Source organism: Salarias fasciatus, chromosome 1, assembly GCF_902148845.1.
Source record: "Salarias fasciatus chromosome 1, fSalaFa1.1, whole genome shotgun sequence".
Classification (NCBI taxonomy): domain Eukaryota; kingdom Metazoa; phylum Chordata; class Actinopteri; order Blenniiformes; family Blenniidae; genus Salarias; species Salarias fasciatus.
In genome coordinates this window covers 39,608,595-39,626,522 of record NC_043745.1, presented here as the reverse complement: position 1 = coordinate 39,626,522, position 17,928 = coordinate 39,608,595, and the positions used below count along the sequence as shown (strand labels likewise).

The window sequence follows — 17,928 nt, the reverse complement described above, 5'->3', positions numbered from 1 at the left end:
CCACGTGTGGCTCCAGAGCCGCAGGTTGAACACCGCTGATCATGAATCATCTCCGCCTGTGGGGGGCAGCATTTCGCTTCCTCGCGTTCCGCCTGCCGGAAGAAAAAGAAACGAAAGAGGCGGAGGAGGAGGAATCGTGGCCCTCCGGCCTTGCCGTAGCTGTGACGTCAGCGGATGACAACGTCACCGCGGCAGAGAGAAGATGGCTACGGAACCAAATAAGACGGAGATCCTGACCATCTTCAAGAGATTGAGATCCGTTCCCACCAACAAGGTGAGCCGCCGTGACGGCGCGGGAGTGTTTCCGTCTCCTTCAGACGCAGCTGTCGGTTTCCATGCGGTTCGGAAGCTGTTAGCGAACCGGTTAGCCCGTTTCCTCCGCCGGGCCCGGTTTCTACACGGCCAGGAAGCTAACGGAGGCTAACGGGCGAGGAGCTAACGGAGGCTACCGGGTTCCTGTTGGGCTGGACGGGAGAGGAGCTAACGGAGGCTACCGGGTTCCTGTTGGGCTGGACGGGAGAGGAGCTAACGGAGGCTACCGGGTTTCTATACTCCTGTGTCAACGGGACGCATAGGGCCGCGCGTAGCGGAGCCTCTGCGGACTCGACGCAGAGGCTCCGCGGAGACTTTCCGAGGCCGCGTCGGGAGTTTACGCCTGTCGCAGCTAACGGGAGCTAACGGGAGCTAGCCTGCCGGTGCAGCGGTGACACGTTAAAGGCCACGTAAACGGTTTGAGTCCACCGGAGCGGACTCAACGGGTCGACGGACTGTCTTCATTTAACGCTCACGTCTGTCACGAAACGCGACACTTTAATCGTCATAATAAGAGCTTCTCATTGGTCCGAATGTTTGGAATGAACGCTTCGGTTTATTGTGTTTTAAACCAACTCCTTCAGAAATAGAAGATATTAACTTAAATTACTGACAGAGGTTTTAAAAAATGCAGACACGCACATCACGCATATCTCTGTCGTAATGCTCTTTTTTGTATTTTTTTCTAATATGTCGGAAACACTGACATATTAGACATTCCATACCAGTGATGGTGGTTTTAATTCGGAGTTTGCTTATTCTGAATTAAGCAACTCAGAATTATGTTTGTGAGTGTCGTGTTTACTTTGGAAAAATGAAGGATTGACCCCTAACCCCTAAATTCCACTGCATGCGCTCCGCTCCGCTCAGGTCCGACCGCCGCAGCGAATACGCTGCTATTTTAATGACTGTAGCTGATTCCACAGCCTGCGATCGGCTCCGTCTGGATCCGCCCCGCTCCGCTCCGCTCCGTCAGTCCAAAATAGAACCAAGGTCTATTTTTCTCTCCAGTCCGGTCCGTCCAGTTCTCCGTACGCATAAATGTCCACAGTTCAGATCACACCAAACAGGAAAGAGAACTCCAACAACCTCCGGCTTTATACAAAATAAAATCATTTTGTCTTTATTAAAAACTTTAAACCGTTTAAAGACGTTTTATTTGCCCTCACGTTAATTTTCATATATATCACGAATAGACACACCATGCTGATTAAAATGTACACTTTAAAAAGCGGGCAAACAAAAACTAAAACACACTTTCAAGTTTTATATGACAAACTTCTATTTTGTCTGTAATCAAGCTATAGCTGAACGTTTCTAAATGTTCACACAGCTGCATATACGGCCCATTTGCAGGCTATTGTCCATACATTTCGTGTTTTCTACAAAATACATATTCAGGACCATGTATGCATTTTATTCTGAAAGGCCTGAATGTCAACATCCTGTCGCACGAAATTCAGCGTGTTGAAGCACAACAGCCAGGATGAAGAGACGCTGATTTTGGAAGTGGAGAATCATAAAGTTTAATATGACCACAGTCATTCTTTCTACCAGGATGTACAGAGAAAGAAGCCAGTGTGGCCCAGAATGCTCAGCTTCTGGAGGTCGATGCTAAATAGCGCTGCGCTGCTCTGCTTCTCCGGCCGGCGGAGCGGTGGGTTCTGACAAAACAGAGCAGAGCTGAGCGCAGCGGTCCGGAGCGCAGCACAAACACACGCAGTGGAATTTAGGGGTAACTCCTCTCTCACGCTGGGCTCACGCTGGGCTCTGGGAAGCGCTCTGATTGGACGGGGGCGGCGGTGATGTACTGACGTCTCCTGGAAGTAAACGGTGTTTTTCTCGATTAACTTTGACGCCGCTGCTTTGAAGATGTGTTGTTTTTCGTCCGTCGATTTCATTATATTGAATTTGTCTAAAACTTAAATAAATCGTCTCCGTACGAGTCGATCCGCCATCTTGGAAAATTGCGTGAGAACCACCAGAATGAAGTCACCTAATTAGCATAAAATTCTGCTTCCAAAGGAGAAAAAACCCGCCGGTCTGTTTGGATTCAAACTTAATTCTGAGTAAAGTGTTCGGTCAGCTGATCGCGTCAAAGTGATCTCATTGGTTGACATTGCTGGTCAGTGATTGGTTTAATCTCTACTAAGCTCCTCCCCCTCTGGACAAGTGGAAACACTCCTGCGTCCGGAATCGAACCATGGGACGGATCAGCTGAGAGACGGGAAACAGGGCGGCCATGTTTAAAAACAGGTTTTAGGCGTCGGTTGTCATGACAACGGGGCTCAGCGCCACGGAACACAGTTCTAGAGAACCGGTCTCAGGGTGACACTTTTGAGAGCACTCTCATGGTCCTGGCCCTCGTAGTGGTCCTGGTCCTTCTTACGGTCCTGGTCCTGGTAATGGTAATGTTCCTTCTCATGGTCCTGGTCCTGGTAGTGGTCCTGGTCCTGACCCTGATCCTGTAGTTCTGCACTAGACGGCCAGTCAGATCAGTGGTTTCCTCGTGTCGTAACTCCCGGTCCAGGTTCTCCTGGTCCAGATTGTTCAGGTCCCGGTCCAGATTCTCCCGGTCAAGGTTGTCGTAGTCCTGATCCAGATCCTCCTGGTCCCAGTCCAGATTCTCCTAGTCCTGATTGTCTTGGTCCTGGTCAAGGTTGGCCTGGTCCCACTCTAGATTTTCCTGGTCCAAATTGTCCTGGTCCTAGTCTAGATTTTCCCGGTCTAGATTCTTCTGGTGCAGATTCTCCTGCTCCCGGTCCACATCCCCCTGGTCCTGATGTAAGATTGTAAATGGACCCCCATAGAATATGGACCCCCCCTCCAAATTTAGGGAATGGTTAATTTTTTGGAATTATTTTTGGAACATATATATATATATATATATATATATAAAATGAAAACAAAACATGTAAATAAAACATATTTATTGAGGTATATAACAAGTATTATACATAGTTAAAAATGTAACAAGATCACAGATACAGTATTATGAAATATCCCACTGAAAGGCAAATTACACTGTGTTATACATAGATGAAAAATATAACAATATCACAGAGATTATAGATATAGATGGTAATAGTAAGAAATATTGCAATGAATGGCAAATTACAAAGAAAATAACAATAAAGAGCTGGATGTCCTCATCCCAGTCGTCCTGCTGCTCGCTGACGTACTTTACAACCGCACTGCAAAGTGTCTGGTTGAATCGCTCGGTCTGGCCGTTGGACTGTGGGTGGTCGGCGGTCGTCGTCAGACGTCTGCGGAGCTCTTCGTTGACACAGTTGCAGGACTCTCGGCTCTGGTCTGTGATGAGGACTTTGACATTGGAGTAGCAGCAGATCAACTTCACCAAGACCTTGTTGGGTCTGGCCTCCGCTTCAGGCCACTTGGTGAGGCAGTCGGTCATCACAGCGATATACCGGTTACTGCTGGCTGAAGGGGGGAGTGGCCCAACCCGGTCCATCCCAAACTGAGTGAAACTGGTGTCTGGAGGAGCGATGGGGTGGAGGACTGCAGCGACCTGGCCACGGTAGTTGCTGCGCTGACAGTCATCAAAGGAAGCTGTATGAAAGAAAGAATAGCAGCTATAATAGACAACACAACTACACAAATTGACATAGAAAATGGACCCAGGGACTTTAAAACATTATAGCATAGCAGGGGGTCCATGTCCCATGCCATAGAAAATGGACCCATCTGCAATTACTACATAAGTTGACATATCTAACCAGAGGATCCATAAATAAGTATAAAACTCTTACCGATAAAGTTTGCGATGTCGCCGTACCGATCGCCAGGCCAGAAGCAGCAGCTCCTGATGAGGGAGGTGGTCTCGTTGACCCCCTGGTGACCTGCTGTAGGCCTCCTCTCTCTAACCCTGATGACACCAAGGTGCTTCTGGGTGTTGGGGTGAACGTAGTGAAGAGCGCCATCTAGTGGTTCATACTTGTTGACCTTCTTTTTGAACTTTTTAAACTCATTAAAATGAACAATGACTTATTTTGGAGCAGCTCCATCTGTTGTCACGTGGTGGTCTTAGTCGTTCAGTGTCTTATATTTTAAATGCTCATACAAGAGCTGATATACAACACAATATACAAATGTTGATTTGTTTCTATTATATGTGTGTATAATTCAAAACGTAAAAAAAAAAATCCCTAATTTTGGAGGGGGGGTCCATTTTCCATTGGGGGGGGGGGGTCCATATTCTGCTGCAGAATCTGGACCCCAGGTCCATTTTCCAGGGGGTCCGTATTCCATACTACACCGGTCCCGGTCCTCCCGGTCCTCCCGGTCCCGGTCCCGGTCCTCCTGGTCCCGTTCCTCCCGGTCCCGGTGCTGTGTCAGACGGTCGTCGTTTTTAAAAAGTGTGAAAGTGAAACTTTCCAGAAACCAGAACAGAATCGATTTGTTCTTACTTTCCACGTCCGGTTCGCTGCCAAAGCTCTGGTATTTGACCCCGAGGCGGACTTGTCCCGCGTCCTCTGGAGTCCTATCTGGTGGTTTTATTACCCAGCATTTAGGGATGCACATGGTTAACCGTTTAACCGTTAACCGATAACAGGAACTTTGACCGGTTAATACTATCGGTTAGTTTTTTTTTTTAAGCTCCAGCTGGAGCGGAGCTCTCCACAGAGCCGTGCGTCTTCCTGCACGCTGGCATTATATTACAGATATCAATGACTGCGCTGCAGACGACTCCTTAATTCACTGATTAATTCCAGGTGCCTTCATGTTGTGCAGTCGGGGAGGGTGTGTGTCTTTGTGCGCATTGACGCATGTGGCACAAAACCGGCGTTACATTGAATATTATTTTTTATCTCCAGACGCCGCGGGTCGTCCAGATTCACAGTGAAATGGTTCAGTATGAAGCCGCAGCATCCAGATAAACATTAAGCTTCATCAGAACTGTTTAAAAATCGGATTTCAGAAGCTAAAACTTTATTTAGGAAATTAATCAGAACACAAAAAAAATCACCAGCGCGCTCACTGTCCACATCGTTTAAAAAACAGTAGGAGATGATTGAAGCCTACAGTGCTGTTAATTATATCTAAATCTTGTAGCTTTTTTTACATTTTAGATGAGTATTTGCTGTCATTGTAAACCTGCAGTTCAGCACCGGACAGCGCCGAGTCAGTCTCTCACTCGGAGCGCACATTTCCGTGTCAGAATGGAGGGACGTTTGCGTGTCGGAATAGCGGTATTTCGGAATGGTGATGTGTCTAAACGGCGGTGCGTCGGAATGTCGGAGCGGCAGCATGGAGCCGCTCAGCAGGGCGTTTAAAAGTCGTCCATGCTTCGCGTCGCTTTGGAGCCTCGGCGCTCCACCGCTCCACGCTGTGCGCGTTCAGGCGAACTGTTCCACACATCCTCCAGAAGCTTTTCCGGCTCTACAGACTGTTTCTCTGCTCCTTTATTACAGATTATTTAGAGAAAATTAAGAACATGTATTGTCAGTGCGTTATCATTTAATATTAAAGTTTATTTAGCCTTTTTTCTTTTTTCTGAATCGGGGGGCGGCGCCGGAGCGACTCCCTCGGCAGACCTTCTCCTCCCTCCAGACAGGCTGCTGTCTCCGTCCACGAGATGCCGTCACTTTTACTGTCATATTTTGTTTTCTGTGGCGCTCTGGCGATGCGTATACCGGCGCCACCTGCGCGCAACGCGGTCACAAATTCTGGCTGCTGCGCGGACGTCCGCAGATCGGTCCGCGCAGACCAATGCGCAACACACACCCCGCAGACATGTGAAGCATGGACGGGCTTTAAATCTTATCGGTTAACGGTTATTAACCGGTTAAAGGGCGTCGGTTAACGGTCATAAAAAATATATAAAATATGCATCCCTACCAGCATTCCCCCGGCCGTCATGCCGGTCCTGACGGTTCTGTCTCCTCAGGCATGCTTCGACTGCTCCGCCAAGAACCCCAGCTGGGCCAGCATCTCCTACGGCGTCTTCCTCTGCATCGACTGCTCCGGCATCCACCGCTCGTTGGGCGTGCACCTCAGCTTCATCAGGTCAGAGGTCGCGATCCCGCGGCAGGCCGACCCGACACTCAGGGTCACGGCTGTTCTCGCACACCGTTTACAGAACAGCGTTCAGTCCAGGTTCTCTGAAAACACTTTGACAGCGGGGTAGTTCTCCTGTTGGTCCACCAGATGGTGCTGTTTGCTTTAGTAATGAAGCCACAGAGAAGAAGACTAAACATGAACACTGGAGAACATGGAGAACAGTACACTCTACACTAGACCGCTCTGGTTCTGGACTGTAGAGCCGCTCTGGTTCTGGACTGTAGAGCGGCTCTGGTTCTGGACTGTAGAGCGGCTCTGGACCTGGACTGTAGAGCCACTCTGGTTCTGGACTGTAGAGCCGCTCTGGTTCTGGACTGTAGAGCGGCTCTGGTTCTGGACTGTAGAGCGGCTCTGGACCTGAACTATGGAACCGCTCTGGTTCTGGACTGTAGAGCCACTCTGGTTCTGGACTGTAGAGCCACTCTGGTTCTGGACTGTAGAGCCGCTCTGGTTCTGGACTGTAGAGCCGCTCTGGTTCTGGACTGTAGAGCGGCTCTGGACCTGGACTGTAGAGCCACTCTGGTTCTGGACTGTAGAGCCACTCTGGTTCTGGACTGTAGAGCGGCTCTGGTTCTGGACTGTAGAGCCGCTCTGGTTCTGGACTGTAGAGCGGCTCTGGTTCTGGACTGTAGAGCGGCTCTGGACCTGAACTATGGAACCGCTCTGGTTCTGGACTGTAGAGCCACTCTGGTTCTGGACTGTAGAGCCACTCTGGTTCTGGACTGTAGAGCCGCTCTGGTTCTGGACTGTAGAGCCGCTCTGGTTCTGGACTGTAGAGCGGCTCTGGTTCTGGACTGTAGAGCGGCTCTGGACCTGGACTGTAGAGCCACTCTGGTTCTGGACTGTAGAGCCGCTCTGGTTCTGGACTGTAGAGTCGCTCTGGACCTGGACTGTAGAGCGGCTCTGGACCTGAACTATGGAACCGCTCTGGTTCTGGACTGTAGAGCCACTCTGGTTCTGGACTGTAGAGCCACTCTGGTTCTGGACTGTAGAGCCGCTCTGGTTCTGGACTGTAGAGCCGCTCTGGTTCTGGACTGTAGAGTCGCTCTGGACCTGGACTGTAGAGCGGCTCTGGACCTGAACTATGGAACCGCTCTGGTTCTGGACTGTAGAGCCACTCTGGTTCTGGACTGTAGAGCCACTCTGGTTCTGGACTGTAGAGCCACTCTGGTTCTGGACTGTAGAGCCACTCTGGTTCTGGACTGTAGAGCCGCTCTGGTTCTGGACTGTAGAGCCGCTCTGGTTCTGGACTGTAGAGCCGCTCTGGACCTGGACTGTGGAACCGCTCTGGTTCTGGACTGTAGAGCCACTCTGGTTCTGGACTGTAGAGCCACTCTGGTTCTGGACTGTAGAGTCGCTCTGGTTCTGGACTGTAGAACCGCTCTGGTTCTGGACTGCAGACCCGCTCTCTCAGGTTCTGGACTCTGGACCCGGTCTGCATCTGAGCCTTGCTGTTCTGGTCTGGTTCCTCAGGTCCACTGAACTGGACTCCAACTGGAACTGGTTCCAGCTGCGCTGCATGCAGGTTGGAGGGAACGCCAACGCGGTGAGTGGACCGGCGCCGCCCGGCCCGGCGTTGTGGTCCGGCGGCCCGGTTCTGTAACGGTTCTGTTCCGGTTCCAGACGGCGTTCTTCCGGCAGCACGGCTGCTCCACCAGCGACTCCAACGCCAAGTACAACAGCCGCGCCGCGCTGATGTACCGGGACCGCATCCGGCAGCAGGCCAACGCCGCCCTGGCCCGATACGGCACCGACGTGAGTGCTTAGCCACGGCTGGCTGGTTAGCGCTGGTAGAGGTTTGGTAGTGGCTAGCTAACTGGAGCAGTTAGTTCTTCAAAAGCAAAGGTCATGGAGACGTTTCGCGTTTAAAACCGTTAGTCTGTTGTAGAAATAACTAATAACTGACTAACGAATAATTAATGACTAACTAATTAATTAACTAACTAATGACTTGCTAATGACCAGCTGGCTAACTAACTAACTGACTAACTAATGACTAGCTGGCTAACTAACTAACGAACTAACTGATTAACTATCAGACTAGCTAATGACTACTTGGCTAACTAGCTAACTAACTGGCTAAATGATTAACTGACTATTGACTAACTGGCTAACTAACTGACTAACTATCTGACTAACTGGCAAACTAGCTAACTGATTAACTAACTCATTAACTCACTAACTGACTATCTAATTAACCGAATAACTGTCTAACTAACCAATTGAATAACTAACTAGTTAGAGGAGGAAGATGCTCTATAATCTGATGTCAGAGGAGGAAGATGCTCTAAACATGCTAATCCCGGTTCCAGTGGATACAGGCTAATGCTAATGCTAATGCTAATGCTAGGACTCCTGGGTTCTCCTCCTCCAGTCACCTATAGCTTCTGGTTAGCAGTTAGCAGGACAGATGCTAACAAGTTAGCAGACGCTTCTGGACTGAAGCTGGGAGTTTTCATGTTCTTCCCTCTGCAGCTGTGGATCGACTCGCCAGCAGGGGGCGCTCCGCCCACGCCGTCCGAGAAGAAGGAGGCCGACTTCTTTGAGGAGAACATCCAGGTTGGTTCCGAAGCGGAACGTCGGCGCTCCGGCAGCAGGAAGCGAGTCCTGCTGATCCGAGTCTCCTCTTCATCTTCAGGCCAACGACTGGAGCGTCACGCCGCCGGCCGAGCAGGAGCCTGCCGTCCAGCTGACCGACGCCGCGGCCAGAGGTGCCACGGGGAGGAGGAGGGGGCGGGGCCACGGGGGAGGGGCCACGGGGGAGGGGGCGGGGCCACGTGTGACTGACGGGGAGAGGGTGTTTTGATTTCATGAATATTCAATTTCAATATTTTTACCTTTGAATTATTGGTAAATGTTGACATTCTGGCCTTGGTGGGCGGAGCTTTTGTCTCTCTTCGGGCGGTCCAGGGTGGAGCGAGGTGTGACTGTGTTTGTTCTGCAGAGTCGGAGGACGGCCCGAGCATCGACGGCCTGAGCTCCTCCCCCAAAGCCTCCATCGGTGAGTCTGCCCCGCCCACCGGCAGCTAGCATCTGCTAGCAGCGGCAGCTAGCATCACCTAGCAGCGTCAACTAGCAGTGTTGTCTAGCATCAGCTAGCAGCTTCATGTGGCATCAGTTAGCATCAGCTAGCAGCGTCATCCAGCACCAGTTAGCATCAGCTAGCAGCGTCATCTAGCACCAGTTAGCATCAGCTAGCAGTGAACATCTAGTGCCAGTAGCGTCAGCTAGCAGTGTCATCTAGCGTCAGCCAGCATCAGCTAGCAACGCCAGCTAGCAGAATCATCAAGCGCCACTTAGCGCCATCGAGCATCAGCTAGCAGTGTCATCTAGCACCATTTAGCGTCATCTGGCATCAGCGTCGTGTACCATCAACTAGCAGTGTCAGTTAGCATCTTGCTAGCAGTGTCAGCAGTTCTCAGCGCTGTGTGACCCTTGACCCCTGACCCTGAGGCCCCGGCAGGTCCGACTCAGGCTCTGTGTGACGATGTGTCCGTTGGTCTCGTCCTGCAGACGTCTCCATGCGTTTGTCGTCTCCGGACAGACAGACGTCCTCAGGTGATTCGCTGCCGCCTGTGGCTCCGGGGCTTCAGTGTGACGCTCGCTTTGCCCCGCCCACAGCCGCTGCTTGGCCCCGCCCACAGCCGCTGCTTGGCCCCGCCCACAGCCATTGCTGTAGTTGTCGCGTGATTTGCTGTAAATAACAACAGGGGCACTGGGACCAGAGGAGTTGTTTTCTGCCGCGTCTATGGAAACAGCCTCCACTGTCGCCATGGAAACGCATCCCTAACACTGAGAGAGTGTTTCTTTTTTCTTTTCCTTTTTTTTTTCCTGATGTGGTTGTAGTATAAACGGGGCTGCTCAAGGGTCCAGTCAGTCCCTGGTCTGCCTGCTGCTGGTCCACCTGCTGGTCCACCTGCTGGTCCACCTGGTCCTGGTTGGACATGTTGGACATGTTGAGACGTGTCTCTAACCAGCAGCTGATGTTCGGTCCTCCTCTCTGTCCACAGAGGTCAAGCCCTCCATCATCGGGAAGAAGAAGCCCATGGCCGCCAAGAAGGGGGTGAGTGGGCCGGTCCACAGCCGGACCTGGCTCCCGGTCCCAGTCCCGGTGCTGGTGCCGGTCCCGGTCTCTGACCCGCTGTCCTGTACCGCAGCTGGGGGCGAGGAAGGGCCTGGGGGCCCAGAAGGTCAGCAGCCAGAGCTTCTCGGAGGTGGAGAAACAGGCCCAGGTGGCAGAGAAGCTGCGGGAGGAGCAGGCGGCCGAGGCCAAGAAGCAGGCCGAGGAGTCCATGTGAGACCCGGGGACGGGGACGGGGACAGGGACGAGGAGGACAACAGTGATGGACGTGCGTGTGTGTGTGTGTGTGTGGCAGCGTGGCCTCCATGCGTCTGGCCTACAAGGAGCTGGAGATGGACCGAAAGCTGGAGGAGAAGAAGATCCAGACCCTGGAGGGCAAGAAGAGGGAGCAGGCCGAGAGGCTGGGCATGGGGCTGGGCAGCCGGAGGTGAGGGGGCGGGGCCTGGGCAGCCGGAGGTGAGGGGGCGGGGCCTGGGCAGCCGGAGGTGAGGGGGCGGGGCCTGGGCAGCCGGAGGTGAGGGGGCGGGGCCTGGGCAGCCGGAGGTGAGGGGGGCGGGGCCTGGGCAGCCGGAGGTGAGGGGGCGGGGCCTGGGGAGCAGAGGTGAGGGGGCGGGGCCTGGGGAGCAGAGGTGAGGGGGCGGGGCCTGGGGAGCAGAGGTGAGGGGGCGGGGCCTGGGCAGCCCGAGGTGAGGGGGCGGGGCCTGGGGAGCAGCGGTGAGGGGGCGGGGCCTGGGCAGCCGGAGGTGAGGGGGCGGGGCTCATATAACTGAATAAATGGGCGGAGCTTGCAGGCTTGCAGCCTGCTGTCGGGGGGCGGGACCAGCAGTAAAGAGAGAGGCTTCTGTAGCATTAGGAAAGGGGCGGAGCTTAGCGCTAGATTAACAGGGTGGGGCTGTTAGATCTGGATTAACGGGGCGTGGCTTGAGGGCAGGAAACTGGCTGGGGGCGGTAAGGGTTGATCTGAACCCTTTAAAAATGACAGCCTGTATTTACTTTCTCCGTGTCCTTCTGTCCCCCCCCTCAGTGTGGTGTCCCACTCCGTCATGTCGGAGATGCAGGTGATCGAACAGGAGACTCCGGTCGGAGTCAAGTCGTCGTCTCGCTCCAAACTGGACATGTTTGACGAGCCGGGCTTCACCTCCGGACCCCCGAAGTACGACACACACACACACACACGCACACACACACACACACACACACTCTGACCTCGCCTCTCCCTCAGGTATAAGGACAACCCGTTCACGGTGGGGGACAGCTTCGGGTCCCGGTGGGACAGCGAGGGGGGCGGAGCCTCCTTCGCCTCCTCCTGGGCTCTGGAGAAGGAGGAGCCTAAAGAGGAGGTCACCATCTCCAGCATCCAGCCCATCGGAGAGAGGTCAGTGTCCCTCCACCCCCCCACCCAGTCTCTGCTCCCCAGCTGACCCCCCCTCCCCTCCCCCTCCCCCCCAGACTCCCCAGCAGGAGGAAAGCGGAGGCGGCGTCTCCGGCGGCGGAGTCCAGCGAGGCGCGGCAGAAGTTTGCCAATGCCAAGGCCATCTCCTCCGACATGTTCTTCGGCCGGGAGAGCAGCGCCGAGGTGGGGCTCTGCTCCGGGTGGGGGGGTCTCCTCGGTTCCCCCGGGTTCTCCCGGGTTCCCCCTCCAGCCTAACGGTGTTTGTCCTCCTCAGTACGATGCGAAGACCCGTCTGGAGAGTCTCTCCGGCAGCAGCTCCATCAGCTCCTCAGACCTGTTTGGAGACGGAGACAAAGGTAGGGGACACTGCAGGACGCCGTGACATCACAGGAAGTGACATCACACTGCAGGACGCCATGACATCATAGGATGCCACACTGCAGGAGGTGACATCACAGGAAGGGACATTACACTGCAGGAAGTGATACCATGACATCACAGGACGTGACATCACACCACAGGACACCATGACACCACAAGAAGTGACATCACACCACAGGAAGTGACATCACACCACAGGACACCATGACATCATAGTACATCACACCACAGGAAGTGGACACCCTGCACCTCGTGGCCAGGTTCTAACCGTCCCGTCCGTCCCCAGGCCGGGCCTCGGGCCTGGACAGCGTCCTCCCCTCCGGTCCGGACATCGCTCAGTTCAAGCAGGGCGTGAAGACGGTGGCGGGGAAGATGGCCGTCCTCGCCAACGGCGTGATGAACACCATCCAGGTGAGCGGCGGTTCGATTCCCGCCGGCGGCTCGGCCCCGCCCGCCCGCCGTGCCACACTCTGACCCGTCGTGTCTCCCCAGGACCGGTACGGCTCGTACTGAGCAGCGCGAGGACCGGAGCGCCGCCCGTGGGCGGAGCCAGAGCCCGTGGGGGCGGGGCTGCTGATGAAACCCGTCCCCCTGGAGCGAGACAGTATTCCACTCTCATCGTCGTCCAGAATCCTCACTCCGACTGTCCTGTCCAGACATTTCCAGCCGGAGCGTCCGTCTCCGTTCACGTCCCGCTGCCAGACGAAGTGCAGTTTTCTATTCTTGTCTTTGATTTGGGCGGAGCCTCCCTGTGGGCGGAGCCTCCGCCGCCCGGTGTTCTAGATTCCACGACTGATTTATGACGGACTGCGAGCCGGATTCTGGTCCCTGTGGATCCTGGAGGCTCCACGTTGGTTTCCGTGGTAACGAGCGAGCGGCGCAGTTCTGCAGCTCCTCCTCCAGAGGGCGATAAACCCCACAGACCTCGGTCCGGATCCACACAGACCTGAATCCGAGCTTCTGAAACCTCCTCATGCTTTTCAAACTATGCACCTCCACTGTAACCTCCCCCCATCCTGACCCCTGACCCCCCCCACACACACACACACACAGGAACATGAGAGCTGAAAGGATGAATCTATTTATTTGTAGTCGACGGAAACAAACATTCATTCTGCTATTAAAGATGGAAAAGAAGAAAAAAAAGATGCAAACTTGAACCGTTTCCTCCCTGACTACACACACGCACGCACGCACGCACACACGCACACACACACACACACACACACACACACACAGTCTCTCTCTCTCTGCAATTATAAATCAAAGTGTCAGTCTGAAACGTTTAAACCATCAGGGCCGCCCCGCTGACTCTGACGTCCCCTCACAAGGCCCTGGAACCACGGGTTGGGAAACAGCTGAGGTCGGAAGAAGACGGTTTTCACGCTGTGGTCCGAGGCCCCTGTGTGGGACCGGCAGACCTGGTGGGCGTGTCCAGCCCATCCAGGAAGTGGCTGTCAGCGCTGGTTGCTGGCTCGGAGGTCAGAGGTCAGGCTGCAGTTCAGTGTCTGCTCCTCCACGGCGCCCCCCGCTGGCCTCTAACCCCAGCTGTAGAAGTAAATCTTCTGCCAGGCGGGGAGGTAATCCATCAGAGGACCTGAAGGAAGACAGTCGGGTTAGGACCTGGAGCGAGGTGCAGTGGACGGCTGGGCGGGGGACTCACGGGCCACCAGTCCGACTCCCGGGACGTGATCGGAGAGGATCCGCAGGAGGAGGAGGATCTTCTCCCTGTGAGGGCGGGGCAGGAGGTCAGAGGTCAGCGCCGCCACCGGGGCGGCGGTGAGGCGTTTAGGGACTCACTGTGAAAACGAGTCGTAGAACGGAGAACGCAGCAGGTAGAAGAGCAGCAGGAAGCTCCGCCTCTTTAGCTCCGCCCGCTCCCAGCGCCGCTCCAAGCGGGCGTCAGCCAGCACCGCCAGGCTGAGGACAGAGGGAGACCGGGGTGAGACCACACCCCAGGGGACAGAGGGAGACCGGGGTGAGACCACACCCCAGGGACAGAGAGACCGGGGTGAGACAACAACCCAGGGGACAGAGGGAGACTGGGGTGAGACAACAACCCAGGGGACAGAGAGACCGGGGTGAGACAACAACCCAGGGGACAGAGGGAGACCGGGGTGAGACAACAACCCAGGGGACAGGGGGAGACCGGGGTGAGACGTCACTGCAGGGAGAGAGTGACAACACTGTGGTCTTTCTCCTTGACCCTTGACATGGTTTCCTACATGACGGGGACGGCTGCTGGTCCTGAGGGGTCCTGGTCTCACCTGGACAGCTCCAGGACTCCGGAGACGATCCAGGGCTTCCAGGACTGTTTCCCACAGAGACCGAGACAGAGCACTGCAGGACGCGACCATATAAGGAAAACACAAACAAACAAACACACACACACACGGACTGGTGTCCCCTGTCGTCATGGTGACGGGAGGATACGGTGGACCAGTGGACGGCTGATGTAAACGGACTCCGCCAACGTCTCCTGCAGACGCAGCGGGCTGGACGTCCTGTCCAGCTCCTCCTCGGAGCTCCGCCCCTTCCTGCTCCTCTGAGGGGGCGGGGCTCCGAAGAGGCGGGCCTGGAAGGATGGTCCTGAGGGGACAGGATGGGAAAGGACACATGAGGACGGATCTCGGTGAGGTGAGACGAAGGTCGGACCCTCCAGGACCGGGTCTGACCTCGGCTCAGGCCGCGGACCGTCCGCCCCGACCTTTGACCCACGAAGCTGTCCTCGTCCTCCTGAGGGTCTGATGGATCTGCAGGGGACAGACGGGAGAGGACACGTCTGGACAGCTATAGTACTGAGGACATTTATTCACGTAATGGATGTCCAAGACCTGATCCTAAACCTAAAACCAGACCCTCAACCTCGTCCTAACTGTTCACTATGTACAAAAACACACACACACACACACACCTTCAGACACACCCGGCGCTGCTCGGTCCAGAGGCCTGATGGGAGGACTGGTCTGGATCCCGCTGCGGTACCACAGAAGAAGAACGAGCCGGAACACCGCCCTGGGAGGAGGGGAGCGTGTGAGCGTGTGAGCGTGAGCGTGTGTGTGTGTGTGTGTGTGTGTGTGTGTGTGTGTGTACTTGATGATGTGGATCAGTGTGACGGCTGCCCAGCGCCCGCCGTCGCCCCACAGCCGGACGGCCCCCACCTCCAGGAAGACCTCCAGGCACTCCAGAACGGAGAGCCAGGTGAGCAGCTTCTGCTGGGACAGGGACTGGCCGGCGGGTCAGAGGTCAGTCAGCGGATGGTTACCATGGAGACGGAGTCAGAGCGAGCTGGGCTCACCTCGGGAATCGAACGCTGCCGCAGGCCTTTACGCAGGATGCTGTCATTCAGCAGCACCAGCAGGCTGGAGGCGGAGTAGACTGAAACACACACACACACACACACACACACACACACACACACACACACACACACACACACACACACACACACACACACACACACACACACACACACACACACTTACTCTCTCTCATCTCCACGGCAGCTGATCAGCTGATCATTGCTGGGATCAAACGTTTGACTCACCGAGTTCCGAGAGTTCCTGAGAGTCTGAGAACCGACCTGAAGGAGAGGAGGAGCGTCAGTAACCTGCAGTAACCTACAGTAACCTGCAGTAAGCTGCAGTAACCTACAGTAACCTGCAGTAACAGACCCCTGTAGTAACCTGCAGTAAGCTGCAGTAACCTGCAGTAACCTGCAGTAACAGACCCCTGTAGTAACCTGCAGTAAGCTGCAGTAACCTGCAGTAACCTGCAGTAACAGACCCCTGTAGTAACCTGCAGTAAGCTGCAGTAACCTGCAGTAACCTGCAGTAACAGACCCCTGTAGTAACCTGCAGTAAGCTGCAGTAACCTACAGTAACCTGCAGTAACCTGCAGTAACAGACCCCTGTAGTAACCTACAGTAACCTGCAGTAACCTGCAGTAACAGACCCCTGTAGTAACCTGCAGTAAGCTGCAGTAACCTACAGTAACCTGCAGTAACCTGCAGTAACAGACCCCTGCAGTAACCTGCAGTAAGCTGCAGTAACCTGCAGTAACAGACCCCTGTAGTAACCTGCAGTAAGCTGCAGTAACCTGCAGTAACAGACCCCTGTAGTAACCTGCAGTAAGCTGCAGTAACTTGCAGTAACAGACCCCCGCAGTAAAATGCAGTAACAGATCCCCGCAGTAACCAATTGTGGCAGACCCCCTGCAGTAACAGACTCCTGCAATAATCTGCAGTAACAGGCCCCCACAGTAACAGACCCCTGCAGGAACCTGCAGTAACAGACCCCCGCAGTAACCTGCAGTAACAGACCCCTGCAGTAACCTGCAGTAACAGACCCCCGCAGTAACAGACCCCTGCAGGAACCTGCAGTAACAGACCCCCGCAGTAACCTGCAGTAACAAACCCCTGCAGTAACCTGCAGTAACAGACTCCCGCAGTAACAGATCCCTGCAGTAACCTACAGTAACAGACCCCCGCAGTAACAGATCCCTGCAGTAACCTACAGTAACAGACCCCCGCAGTAACCTGCAGTAACAGACCCCTGCAGTAACCTGCAGTAACAGAGCCCCGCAGTAACAGATCCCTGCAGTAACCTGCAGTAACAGACTCCTGCAATAACCTGCAGTAACAGAGCCCTGCAGTAACAGAGCCCTGCAGTAACAGAGCCCCGCAGTAACAGAGCCCCGCAGTAACCTGCAGTAACAGAGCCCTGCAGTAACAGAGCCCCCACAGTAACCTGTAGTAACAGACCCCGGCAGTAAGACGATCTGCGATCATTGTTAAAACATCCTGCTTCGTTTTGACTCCAGTGCCGGTGCCGGGGCGGCCACTCCAGGCGTTCCTCAGGGTTCAGTCCGGGGCCCAGACTGTTTCTGCTCACACAGAAACGACGGGCGTTCATGGTGGGGGAGTGGAAGCTGGACACGGCGGGTCAGAGGTCACTTAAACCCGGGGGTTAGTTAGTCAACATCAGAGAGGCGGGGTGGCCATGTTTTCTCTCTCTCTCTCTGTCTCTGTCTCTCTCTCTCTTCTCAGTGCTCAGAACGTTTATAAATTTTCATTTAAAGCTCAGACTCACTGTGGTTAGTTAGTTAGTTACCTGCCAGGAAACAAACCACAAGGTGGCGACAGAGCTCTCCAGCAGGTAGTCACGGGTAGTAACGGGTTAGTTACAGGTAGTTTGGGCTAGTTAGCGGGTGTTAACCTGCCAGCAGGTAGGACAGGGTCCTCACGGTGCTCTCCAGCAGGTAGTTAGTGGTAGTTAACGGGTAACGAGTTAGTGGTAGTTTGGGTTAGTCAGTGGGTGTTTGGGTTAGTTAGCGGTAGTTTGGGTTAGTTAGTGGGTGTTTAGGTTAGTTAACTGGTAGTTTGTGTAAGTTAGCGGGTGTTTACCTGCCAACAGGTAGGACAGGGTCCTCACGGTGCTCTCCAGCTGCGCCGCGGCGGACGGGTTCCTCCTCACGTGGTCCGCGTAGCGCTCATACAAACGGGCCGCTCGGTCCCGGTTCTCCCGCAGGTTCTCCCTCAGGCGCTCCATGTCTGCGCGGGAATCCCGCAGTGCGCAGAAAACTGCGTGTTTTTAAAGAGCTCTCCTCCTTCCGGTGCTCTCGGTCCGGCGCTGGTTCCCGCCCCGCCCCCCTCCTTCCCTGGTCCGGCGCTTATTACCGT

General features: G+C 54.6%; 3 protein-coding genes across 4 annotated transcripts; 1 reads left to right on the top strand and 2 right to left on the bottom strand.

Moving 5' to 3' along the window:
- Nucleotides 1-148: 148 nt before the first annotated feature.
- On the top strand, nucleotides 149-13,300 carry arfgap2 (ADP-ribosylation factor GTPase activating protein 2). Of its 2 annotated transcripts, XM_030109181.1 has the most exons (17): nucleotides 149-274; nucleotides 6,221-6,339; nucleotides 7,867-7,939; nucleotides 8,017-8,148; nucleotides 8,869-8,952; nucleotides 9,032-9,104; nucleotides 9,338-9,394; nucleotides 9,907-9,951; nucleotides 10,404-10,456; nucleotides 10,551-10,687; nucleotides 10,770-10,901; nucleotides 11,499-11,627; nucleotides 11,697-11,849; nucleotides 11,924-12,050; nucleotides 12,142-12,223; nucleotides 12,535-12,659; nucleotides 12,741-13,300. In XM_030109181.1, exons 1-17 carry the CDS (start codon nucleotides 203-205, stop codon nucleotides 12,759-12,761), a joined length of 1,614 nt encoding a protein of 537 aa, XP_029965041.1. In that variant the 5' UTR covers nucleotides 149-202; the 3' UTR covers nucleotides 12,762-13,300. The 2 variants fall into 2 exon arrangements, with proteins under 2 accessions (XP_029965041.1, XP_029965124.1); XM_030109264.1 differs by lacking the exon at nucleotides 9,907-9,951.
- A 13-nt stretch (nucleotides 13,301-13,313) lies between these two features.
- On the bottom strand, nucleotides 13,314-17,889 carry pex16 (peroxisomal biogenesis factor 16). The gene is made up of 11 exons (XM_030111622.1): nucleotides 17,653-17,889; nucleotides 15,796-15,831; nucleotides 15,547-15,626; nucleotides 15,342-15,475; nucleotides 15,163-15,263; nucleotides 14,924-15,001; nucleotides 14,682-14,837; nucleotides 14,516-14,588; nucleotides 14,049-14,168; nucleotides 13,912-13,976; nucleotides 13,314-13,845 (listed from the first exon to the last, which is right to left on the bottom strand). The coding sequence occupies exons 1-11, from the start codon at nucleotides 17,795-17,797 to the stop codon at nucleotides 13,787-13,789; spliced, it is 1,047 nt and encodes a 348-aa protein (XP_029967482.1). The 5' UTR covers nucleotides 17,798-17,889; the 3' UTR covers nucleotides 13,314-13,786.
- On the bottom strand, nucleotides 15,874-17,638 carry LOC115403574 (uncharacterized). Its single transcript, XM_030112563.1, has 2 exons — nucleotides 16,123-17,638; nucleotides 15,874-15,908 (listed from the first exon to the last, which is right to left on the bottom strand). The coding sequence occupies exon 1, from the start codon at nucleotides 17,035-17,037 to the stop codon at nucleotides 16,123-16,125; it is 915 nt and encodes a 304-aa protein (XP_029968423.1). The 5' UTR covers nucleotides 17,038-17,638; the 3' UTR covers nucleotides 15,874-15,908.
- Nucleotides 17,890-17,928: the final 39 nt, after the last annotated feature.

Excerpts from the sequence above, each read along its gene's own strand:
- arfgap2 (XM_030109181.1), top strand. The coding sequence starts at position 203 with ATGGCTACGGAACCAAATAAGACGGAGATCCTGACCATCTTCAAGAGA. Across the intron at positions 8,149-8,868 it reads TGGCCCGATACGGCACCGAC|CTGTGGATCGACTCGCCAGC; the intron begins GTGAGTGCTTAG and ends TTCCCTCTGCAG. Across the intron at positions 8,953-9,031 it reads TCTTTGAGGAGAACATCCAG|GCCAACGACTGGAGCGTCAC; the intron begins GTTGGTTCCGAA and ends CTTCATCTTCAG.
- LOC115403574 (XM_030112563.1), bottom strand. The coding sequence starts at position 17,037 with ATGATCGCAGATCGTCTTACTGCCGGGGTCTGTTACTACAGGTTACTG.
- pex16 (XM_030111622.1), bottom strand. The coding sequence starts at position 17,797 with ATGGAGCGCCTGAGGGAGAACCTGCGGGAGAACCGGGACCGAGCGGCC. Across the intron at positions 15,264-15,341 it reads ACACTGATCCACATCATCAA|GGCGGTGTTCCGGCTCGTTC; the intron begins GTACACACACAC and ends CCCTCCTCCCAG. Across the intron at positions 13,846-13,911 it reads GGGAGTCGGACTGGTGGCCC|GTCCTCTGATGGATTACCTC; the intron begins GTGAGTCCCCCG and ends GTCTTCCTTCAG.